The 10718-nt window shown below is 33.1% G+C and overlaps 2 protein-coding genes across 6 annotated transcripts; one reads left to right on the top strand and one right to left on the bottom strand.

The window, feature by feature from the left end:
* Nucleotides 1-284: 284 nt before the first annotated feature.
* On the bottom strand, nucleotides 285-7377 carry LOC132199667 (receptor-type tyrosine-protein phosphatase C-like). Of its 5 annotated transcripts, none has more exons than XM_059624563.1 (25): nucleotides 7301-7377; nucleotides 7169-7240; nucleotides 6919-7095; nucleotides 6464-6848; nucleotides 6241-6338; nucleotides 5853-6185; nucleotides 5696-5800; nucleotides 5496-5618; nucleotides 5311-5445; nucleotides 5128-5258; nucleotides 4884-5064; nucleotides 4563-4832; nucleotides 4374-4499; nucleotides 4131-4315; nucleotides 3909-4073; nucleotides 3721-3855; nucleotides 3525-3665; nucleotides 3209-3469; nucleotides 3037-3138; nucleotides 2859-2982; nucleotides 2597-2796; nucleotides 1944-2057; nucleotides 1741-1889; nucleotides 1232-1367; nucleotides 285-1179 (listed from the first exon to the last, which is right to left on the bottom strand). In XM_059624563.1, the coding sequence occupies exons 1-25, from the start codon at nucleotides 7359-7361 to the stop codon at nucleotides 1102-1104; spliced, it is 3987 nt and encodes a 1328-aa protein (XP_059480546.1). In that variant the 5' UTR covers nucleotides 7362-7377; the 3' UTR covers nucleotides 285-1101. The 5 variants fall into 5 exon arrangements, 4 of the variants coding, with proteins under 4 accessions (XP_059480546.1, XP_059480548.1, XP_059480545.1 ...); XM_059624565.1 differs by having other exon boundaries at nucleotides 1947-2057; XM_059624562.1 differs by having other exon boundaries at nucleotides 1741-2057.
* A 1277-nt stretch (nucleotides 7378-8654) lies between these two features.
* LOC132200871 (small ribosomal subunit protein uS9) lies at nucleotides 8655-10282 on the top strand. The gene is made up of 5 exons (XM_059626638.1): nucleotides 8655-8702; nucleotides 8792-8830; nucleotides 9309-9440; nucleotides 9498-9612; nucleotides 10097-10282. Exons 1-5 carry the CDS (start codon nucleotides 8691-8693, stop codon nucleotides 10240-10242), a joined length of 444 nt encoding a protein of 147 aa, XP_059482621.1. The 5' UTR covers nucleotides 8655-8690; the 3' UTR covers nucleotides 10243-10282.
* The last annotated feature ends 436 nt before the right edge of the window (nucleotides 10283-10718 follow it).

The raw sequence follows: 10718 nt of genomic DNA, 5'->3' as shown, positions 1-10718 counted from the left end.
ATACTTGCTGGAAATTTGTTACTTTTGATAGCGCTTATCTGCTTACGTTCAACTCATTTCCTTTCTTAGCTGCTTTAATACATTTATTCAAATGCTTTTTACCATATGATAAAAAATTATTTTAACTAACAAGATAAATAGTCCGATAGTAAATGTTTTTGGCAGAATACTATAATTCAAACTGCAAACTATTGCCAAGTTATTTTTTACAGACTCAAAATCTAGTCCATAACAATTTACTGAAATACAATAAAAAAATTATCTTAAGATAATTTTTTAAGTCAAGTAACTGTTTGTTTATTGTACATTATACAATATCCTTCAGCAACAATTACAATTGCACATTTTTTCGTACAACAGTTTAAACAAAAATTTTTAATATGCAAAAATATGGAATCCTTGCTCCATAATTGTAAATATGGCATAAAAATTAAAATTAAATTACTTACAAAATTCTACCCATAATTCACAGCATTCATGTTAGAAGTCTTGCTTTTAAATTTGCAATCAATAAATTTATTATAAAAAATGTAGTTTCATCTCACTTTATTTTTACAACCTCTAGTTGTTTTTACTTTCTAACAACAGAAAAATGTATAGCGATTGAAGATATTTATGAGGATAAAAAATTTATTACAGTTCATACTACACTCGAACCATAATAAAATATTTGAAATTGTGCAAAAAGCATGTTAAAAAAATTTATTTTTTTCCTCCGAAGTGCGGCGAGTAGTCGGGAATCGCCTGCGCTCTTGTTAAATAATCGGCTATGAGCTTCAGTCAGTTATTCACTAGCATATGTGTGCCTACTTTTCTACTAACCAATTTTTTACAAGTGATTGTTCTTACTTGATCGGAGGAAAATAAATTAATTGAAATTTAAATAAAGTTTTAAATAGAAATAATGTTCATTTATGATGAAAAAAAATGTTGATTTACTTATTCAAATATAAAACTTCAAGCATAATATCATTATTCTTTAAAAAATGTAATTATATTGGGTAAAAAACAATCAAGTCACTGTAATGTTACTAAGTCATGTTATACCATGTCCCTAGGAAGTATTCTATTTAATATTGTAAGTAGTAAATCTATTAAATTTCAATCGTTGAAATTTTTATATGTGTCAAACAACTGCAAGTACACCTTGGCAGCTTCAAAAAGCATTTCAAACTGGTCCTGAAAGTAAATTTTAAGAAAATTGCCCTCAAAGAAATGCAAAATTTCTTACAAATAGAGCCAGAAATGCAGGTCTGGATTTCCGCAAACAGCGCATTGCAAATGCGACATCCACCTGTTGCTCCAACTTCATTTTCTCCACTAAAATACCAATGCCAAGGAAAAGACCACTTTCAGTCACGCCGTCCCTAGATTAAATTTGGAAAAATGAGTTGGCAAATTTCATTTTAATTTTCAAAATATTTTTATCAAACGCGATTCTCTAACAGTGTTTCTCATTAGAAGTGAAAAAAAACATTCAGTTAATGAGTCCAATAAAAATAATTATATTATTTTCATTTTGCAGCACACATCATCAAAAAGTTTCTTCAAAAATATTAAAATACAATTAGTTCTTTCTGTTAACACGTTTTCAATAAATATTTTATCACGTTTTGAAGGGGTTTTCTATGCAAATTATGATGAAATTATTATAAATTGCAACAAATGTTCACATGTAAAAAAGCAGTAGACGTAGCTTGTCAATACTTATTTATATCCTCTTTTTAATTTTGTACTCACTGGCAAACAACTGCAGTCGTCCTCATGATCGCATTGCTCATTTTTTGCTCCCACAACTTGAGGAGAGCTTCAGCGCCTGGTCCAGTCACATTTCCTTTTTTCCAACCATGCAGAATTGTCATTTTCAAAAGTCTTTTCACTTTGTCTTCCTGAAAATCGGGTTTAAATGTAAGGAAACTAAAAATTGGATTGAAAATTTTGACCACAAGTATCCTAAACGAATGCTCGTTTCCAAATTCTGTTTCTTGTTCCATAACAGACATAATTTGTAGATTGTCATAAACAAACTTTCTTTTCAGAGATGGAAAGAAAACCACCTGAAATTATTAAATAAAAAATTTAAGAGGTGATGTTCTCATTTTTTGTTATACATTTCTTTTCGTCATATGAGAAGAACTAATCAAATTTTATAAAAGTGCTATCCGCGCATAGCTGTGCGCATGATATTAATTATTAGTCCAGAAGTGAACATAAATTTAAATTTTATTCGGTTAAAATAAATATCATTCATAATTTATAATAATGCTGCTTGAGACAATTTTTGTGCATTTTTTTACACTAAAAATTCTTAGAAGAACAAAAAATAAGTTACAGTTCTTTGTAATATCCATACCTGCGTTACTTTAACAGCGGGTAGGAAGAAGGAAAGAAGTATTAAAAATAATAAATGGGTTATAATTATGTAGAACTTAATTTTTAGGCCGCTCCAAAACCAGAAATCAAATTAACTCTTTTTCTTATGCAATGAATGAGCAGTCAAATTGATTTGAAAGTTCCAAAAAATTTTACTATCCTTTTCTATTTCTAAAGCATATTTCAACATTTTTTTGTTTTTAAATTGAATACTCAGCCGTACGTTTGAGGATTTTGACTCCGTCAGAACAATGATTTGATCCACGTTGTGCTGTATTATCATTTGCCAAAAATCCGCCAACGTATTTTCCACCGGCAATTGAGTAGAGATGAACTGATTTTTACGCTTGTAACCGTCAACAAACACCGCGTCCATTTCAGAAAATCGTCCGAGAGGAAATAGAGGAACAATGCTAGAAGATGCTTAAATAAAAAAAAAAAATACATCATGTTGTATTGAAAACATAAAAATATTCTTATTTTACATGCAATGGGATTCTTGCTTTTGTCATTGTACTTTGCAGATTCCTTCTCTGCTCTCTGCCAATCTTTGTCGCAAATTTTGGACAATCTGTCAAATACCAAAGTCATTTTCCTTTTATTTTGGTCCTGAAAAGGAAAACCACACAGTTATTCAATAATTTTAGTATCCTTAAGAAATACCAAAAGATTTTCGTGTTCAAGAGCAAACGCAGAACAAGGGATCTGGAATTTGGGAATCGTGATCGCCTCAAGCAGCACGAAATGAACAAATTCGTACTGTTCCTGGATATATTAAAAATCGATTTACTTTAGAAAAAGTAGAAAAACCTTAATAATAACTTGCAAAAATTACCAAGCTTTCCACTAGATAGGCTCTTTGTGATCGCATTTGTCTAAACAATTTAAAGACGTCAATAAATCCATACTTGCATGCCATTCTAAGGCACGAATGGATCAGAATGATTGTGCCAGTTCGACCGTCTCCAGCACCACAGTGCACAGTGATTGGCCCTCGAGATTTGAACTGCTTTATTTTTTCAACAAACGCAGAGACTGTTTGCGGGTAGCTTGGAACGTCATTTAATGGCCAACTTGTGAATTGCAAATGTTGAACCTATATTCATTCACATAAATTGGGATTTTCCACTTCTTGTATTATAAAATCAAACCAATTTGCTTTCTTGGGAAACGGAAATATACATCGAGCGAACAATATAGTCGGCGTGTATTTCCTCGTCCAGATTTCTAACGCAAACAATTCCACAATTAACTTCTTGGCCTGCATCCGGCCAATACTTCGAACACATTATCTAACCGCAAATTTCCCCAGTTGAATAAATAAAAATAGAAGTAAAAACTTAAAACCTTTCCGTCTTCCTCCAGATTTGTTACCATAACGATTTGAGTAACTTTTTCCTGCCAAATCATGCGCCAAAAATCGTCCACGGTGTGCTCCAATGGCCCTTGAGTAGCAATGTACGCCTTAGAATGCTGATAGCCCTGTACTCGGAATAAATTTATTAGGAGACAAAGAAGCAAAAATTAGAAAATACGTCAATGAAATTAGCGTTAATATAATCGGAGTTTTGTTCGCCTGGCAGCTCTTTCAGAATGACTCTTGTAAGATCGTATGCGGCCACATTTAATTTTCTATTCTTTTTTTCGTTTGCTGGATCAGCCCCAACACTCCATGACTGCGTTTGGCCATTAAGTTGATGCTGGTTAAGACAAATAAAGATAATTTGAAAAAAATATACCTAATGTTTTAATTTTACCTGAAACTGCTGCTTCAAAAGCCCAGAAGAAATTGCAGTTTCAATGTATTTTTCAAGCTCCATTACTTTCACCGCAGAGTCTGGTATAGTTTCAGTTTCGTCATTTGGGGTTTGTAATTCTGGCTGAATTTCCAAATATTCTTGCGTTTCCCTGAGAAGCTCCTGCATTGTTACAGGAGCGCTCGCTGAATAAGTTTCATTTCATTTTGCATTAAAGATTGGGCAAAAAATTAATTTTCTTACAGAACTTTTTCACGCGATTTTTGCAAAAAAGTTTTGTCCCGGCTGCAGCAAGCAGAACTCCAATTGTTGGAATAAAAATGGCCAAAATAATTGTTAACCAAGGTCTGCATAATAATCCACCGATACCTAGAATAATTAATAAATTGGACCGCTCAAACTTGTTTAACCTGAAATATTGTTAGGCTTTACTTCTCTGAGAGCAAGGTTGAAACTGAAAACCAACACTACTCATATCCTCGCCATAAACAATGATGCTGTACTTTGTGTGACAGGAATATTCATTAAAATTCCTGATTAGAGGGGTGTCAATAATGTCTTCTTCAAAAACCAATTGATTTTCAGAGTCTAAAATGTCAAGTCGTGCCAATTTACAAAAATCCTGTAATGTCTCATTGTCAGCTACATATCTAATGAGGATAGAAAACGGTTGGTCAACTTTAACTTCCACGCTTCTATTATCTAGAAATATTTATGATATTTTAACAGTTTATTTCCATCTCTCAATTGAACCAATTGGCTGGCAGAGCTTGGTGGTAAACTGAATGTCTTTCAAATTTTTGTCATTAAACTGTCCATCCATGTCGTAGAGCACAAGTCGTAAATTATATGCGGTATTTTTCTTCAAGCCATCAATAGAGACAAACTGAGCCAAGGGATTTTTGTAGTCAACAGAAGTGTGCCAAGATTCCGACTGAAGGTTTTAATAACATGAATTAAAAAAAAAATTGAAATTGGATGGAATAAATTGTCTTGCTTTGTTTCTCTTAATTTGTATTGCAATTCTGCTGAAGGAAGAGTCATTTTTTGTAAGTTTCCACATATCAAGACTAATTTTAGTAGGTCCAATATCAATGGCAGATAGCTCTGGATTTATTTGACGAATTCCTACAATACAAAAATTTATATGCAGGATTATGAAATAATTAATGAAACTCACTGTCAAGGCAATCCAGCCTTCTGTACCCAGGCAAACAACCTCTGCTGCACGATCCATTATAATTGATTTCATCTCCCTCGCAGGACTTATCGGATTTTAAAGTACAATTCCAACCGTACGTTTTGGCTGCACAACCTAAAATTATTCTTTAGTTCCTTTAAAAAAATAAGCAATTAGCGACCAACCATTTTCACAAAAATGACCGCTGAATGAGGGGAAACATGCGCATTCTTCGTTGCTGTCACATGCCTTGAGACCAACGCAAGATACAAGACCAATATTTTGGCAAATCTTATTATTCGATGTTACTGAATGGGAAATTTTTAGTAAAAATTGCAAAAAGCTAGACCACATTATTTAAGTAGAAGATTTGTTCTTGATTTACCTTCCACCAGTTTTTTGTGACTTCCTTCCCTGCTTTTGGGGGTTCCCATGTGAGAGTAAATGTCACAGGACTGAATCCTTTGCTTAGGCTTGATAATAAGATCACCTTTTAAGAATAATGTTGGTTAAATGCAACGCGAATGAATAATAAATTATACCCTTTGTATCTTTCGCACAAAATCTAATCCCACCGATCGTCAGTTCAGTGTCGAGAAATGTTAATTCAATGACGTCCCCGTTCTGAATACGATTTTCAGAGGTGAATCTTTCTTTTTTCCATTCATTCTTTTTGCCGTTGAACTTCCCGTTTCCTATAAAAATTGAAGACTTTTGGCGCGATACTGTCATTGAAAACACTTCTTTGTTGCGTATTAATTTTTCATCACTGAACAACCAGAAAATAACGTCCACGCAAATGGGCAAATTGCCTCTGATATTTTTTACTGAAGTCCTAATTTTTGAAAACTTTTGCCTCGGCATTAGAACTTCATCTATTTAAAGATAATAATTTAATTTGGAGTGAATTAAATTTTTAAGTTATATTACATTGGTGAAACTTAAGTTTTCCTTTTCCTCGATAAATCCCAGCTGCTATGTTCAAGGTCACGGCATATTCGTTGTTCTTAGCTTTTACAATTAGATAGCTGAAAAAATATTCATTAACAAATATGTTTATAAATATTAGTGTCAAAGTATTTAAAAAGATACGTAATTGCATCCGTCGAATTACTTTTAATTCCTGATAAATACTCAGTAAAAGTGAACATACTCTTTTTGCGTTATTTCTGCTTGTAAAAAACTTGTCAGGTTGCCTACGTTCACCGAGACCATTTTTTGTGTCTTCTGATATTCCAATGTGACAGGAATCCACTCATTGCCATTTTTCAATATAGGATTGTTATCAATTGATTTTTTTTCTTCACACGAGTATCTGGTTAGTGGAAACGGTTTGCAATATCGAATTGACGATCTGTGTAGGTCGCCCCATCCATCCAACACGATGATGTATCCCTCGTCGTGTTTTTCGCTTTTCGATACTAGAAATTGTGCACTAGACGATGCCAAAACGGAAAAAAGGAGTCGTACGTCTTCCGAACTATTAAATGAGGCAGCCCTTTTCAGCTTTCCTTGATTGTTAGTAAAGTTGGGAATATCTACCAATTGGAAAATATTTTTAAATTATTGATAAAATTTATTCTGATTTGTATATTCATTGATTTTTACCGATTAGGCGGAAATCATCAACTGGTGGGTATAAATCATATCCATTCTGTATATTTGGGGTCAAGTACGTCCCTTCGATATTCCAAGATTCGCAGCCGTTTTCGACAACCAGATTACAATCGTGCCCTGCTAGTATTAGTGGATTTCCGTTGAAATCCAAAAGATCTTTATCAGAGCCTGTCCAGTGAAAATTAAATAATATTAAATTTTTAAACTTCCATGAGAAGGCGACAGTGGAGAAGACCCTTACCGACAAATTCATCAGTAAGACAAGCTTCAACATAGTAACCTTTTTTTACTGCAATCAAATATCCCTGTGCGCCTATTAGTTGGGGAAAATGAAAGCCGTCAACAAAATTTGCAAAAATTTAAAATTTCCTACCATTTTTCATACCACACGTGAAGAAAACCAACAAGAAAATTATCTTCCCCAATTTCATCATGTTCACTACATAAATATTTGTGTCGGAATGCTCAATTTATAATACTTGCTGGAAATTTGTTACTTTTGATAGCGCTTATCTGCTTATGTTCAACTCATTTCCTTTCTTAGCTGCTTTAATGCATTTATTCAAATGCTTTTTACCGTCTGATAAAAATTATTTTAACTAACAAGATAAATATTCTGACATTAAATTTTATTTTGGAAAAATACTATAATTCAAACTGCTATTTCAAAGCTATCTTTTTACAAACTCAAAAGTCCAGTTTATTACAATTAAAAGTGAATTAGAATAATATTTTATTTTTGAATGTTTTTAAGTGTTTGTTTATTATTATATTGACTATACAATTTATTTTTTCCCTACAGCAACTATTCGTTCATTTTTATGTTTAACAATATTTTAAAGCAAAATGTTAAAAGGGCAAAAAATGTAATTTTTGCCCCATAATTTGTAGTTGTATTTATTTTCTATAGAGGTTTTGTAGTTGTTGTTGTGGAACCTATTCTGTATTATGCAGAAACAACAAAGTTGCTCATCTTCACAGAGCACACCGAGGAAGCTGGATATAATCAGATTTAATGTTATTTTTTTTAGCATTCCTCTCTAGTTAAGTTATTCAAAAATATTAGATAGTAACAAATAAAATTGAAGCAAATTATTTATTAAAAAATAATTAGCTTTAGCTAGCCTGCTGAACAGCAATTAAAGATTTTCCTTGAGCAAGTCAGGAATTTTCATTAACCTTTTTAAAAATTTTCCGAGGCAACAACCGAATTGAATGAAAAATGCTGTGGGCACAAGTCCAAATTTTTTTTTTTTATATATATATATTTTAGGTTTCAAATTATTTTTTTAGTTCCTTTTATTTAGAAAATAGAATCCCAATTTCAAAGCTTAAAACTTAATTAACCTCCGCTTGAATCATAGATAGATAGACAGTATCAGGACAGTTTGACTTTCCAGTCTGCGTTGGTGAGCCTGTGGAGCCTGTGAGCTGTGATAATCCGCTTTCATTGCTATTTTGCACCGCGCTGCCCGCTGAAAAATTAATTGTGGCTTTGCCCGTCGTCGCTAGAGGCAGCACTGCTCTCGCTCTCACGACACGAGAATACGTACTACGAAAGTCAAATGTACTAACACACGTTATTAAAAATTTTGATTTTTGATTAAATGAAAAATTTGCAATTAATTTTTCGACTCAAATATTTAAGATTCAGAAAGGAAGAATAAAATCATTTATTTGATTTGTGTAAATAATTTGAAATAATATTTTTACTCTTTATTGACCAGAGTAGTGTTTCCTCTACACGCGGCCATTCAGCAAAGATGAACGCAAAGGTACAACACCTCGCTAGTTTGTTTTAATTTCACTCCACGATTTGTCTGAAATAGAAATCTTTACTCATTTTAAAATTTACAATTTGCAGAAGGAGCCCATCCAAGCCGTGCAGGTCTTCGGCCGCAAGGTGAGTCGAAATTCGGCATTTCTAAGTTGTTGTTTACGTACCGGGGCCATGTGGACCCAACTCCGTCTGTCATGCCGACACCCTATTTTCTTGAATTTTACTCGATCCTTGTAGCGTAAATCAATTTTTAAGTTTACTTATTATTATTTAGTCTGATCCTACAAACTGCTGCAGTGTTTTTCTAACCTGAATGAACTTAAATTCAAAAGAAAAGAGATCAAAGAAAAAACCTGGCTTGTTTGAGCAAAAGAAATTTGCAGTGATGAGAAAATAAAATATATTTTTGGTTTTGCTTTCCTCATCTTCAATTGGGCGTAGTTATGTTGCCACATTTTGGATCAATTAAGTTCTAAAATATAATTTAAATATGAAATATATTAAAATATATGTATCCAATAAAAAATAAAAAAATTCCGCAAGGTTTTTTTTAAAAAATGTCATTCATTCGCTAATTTTACTAATTGTCTTTCAATTTCAGAAAAGTGCTACCGCCGTGGCCTATTGCAAGCTCGGCCAAGGTGTGCTGAAGGTGAACGGACGGCCACTGGAGCTTGTGGAGCCCAAAATCCTCCAATACAAACTCCAGGAACCAATCCTTCTCCTAGGAAAAGCAAGTTCTAAATTTGGTTTAAAGAGACAATTTTATTTATTTTCTTTTATTCAACAGGAAAGATTCGCGAATGTTGACATCCGAGTTCGTGTGAATGGTGGTGGTCATGTAGCTCAGGTCTACGCCATCCGTCAGGCTATTTCCAAGGCCCTCGTAGCTTACTATCAAAAGTGTAAGTAAAATAATATTATCCTATTGTTGCACCAGGCCTCCGGAAATCAACAACCTGCTTTTTACTAGGAGCAGTTTTAACCAGTTAAAGATTTCTAAATTAACTTAGGAAATTGAAATAACCAAGTGGTAAAAACTTCCCAGTTAAAATAAATAATTTGTTCTATAAAATTATAAATTATCAACCTTTCGGTGAAATAAATTTTTCCTTAAAAACTGAAGATTATAAGTTCATTTTAAAAATGCTGGTTTTCCTGAACAAAGTTTTGCACGGAAACTTAATTGAGGAATTGATTTTTATTCTTGCAGTATTTTATAAACTGATACACTTATCATGTCTATTGATTTTATATTAAGATATTTAAATTTTTTTATACCGTTGTTAGATGATCTACCTTAGGGATAAATTTCAAATTTTTGCTGTTATTGAGTTATAATTGTTGAATAAATGTTATCTTACCTAGAATTTTTGTAAATAATTGCAGATGTTGATGAGGCATCTAAGAAGGAAATCAAGGACATTCTGATTCAGTACGACCGTACTCTGCTTGTTGCCGACCCTCGTCGGTGCGAGCCCAAGAAGTTTGGAGGTCCTGGCGCTCGTGCGAGATACCAGAAATCTTATCGTTAATTTCTTTCTTTATATTCCAATAATAAAAATGTGAAATTGATTTGAAGTTAGTTTGTATTCTATAATAATATCATCTTATTCTGGGACTGATGCATTTTAAAGACAAAAATTATTTTCTTATTTTGTTATATTGAAAATTTACTTATGGAATTCACTGATATACCTATTTTATTTGAAAATATTTAAAAAATTGATCATTGAATTTGCCCTTTAGAAGAGCAACTTAGAGAGGCGCCTATTTAGACTTTACAAACTAAACAAGGGCTTGAGCAGAGTGATAGAACATCATTTTTATGATGGCTTTAATCGAAAGTACTTTCAAGTAGTGAAGGTTGAAACATTGACAGCCAGGGGGCGCGCGAATGAGTGGTCAGCGCAAAAGCGAGCGGCCGATAGCTTGGCCAGCGTCCAACACGTTAGCGGTGGCCGTCGGAGGGAAGCGGCCCTCGTGCTAAATGCGTCTGCGTGAGCAACGT

The sequence above is a fragment of the Neocloeon triangulifer genome, unplaced genomic scaffold, assembly GCF_031216515.1.
Source record: "Neocloeon triangulifer isolate White Clay Creek 2 clone unplaced genomic scaffold, ASM3121651v1 ptg000014l, whole genome shotgun sequence".
NCBI lineage: Eukaryota > Metazoa > Arthropoda > Insecta > Ephemeroptera > Baetidae > Neocloeon > Neocloeon triangulifer.
This window is presented reverse-complemented; position numbering and strand designations above follow the sequence as displayed.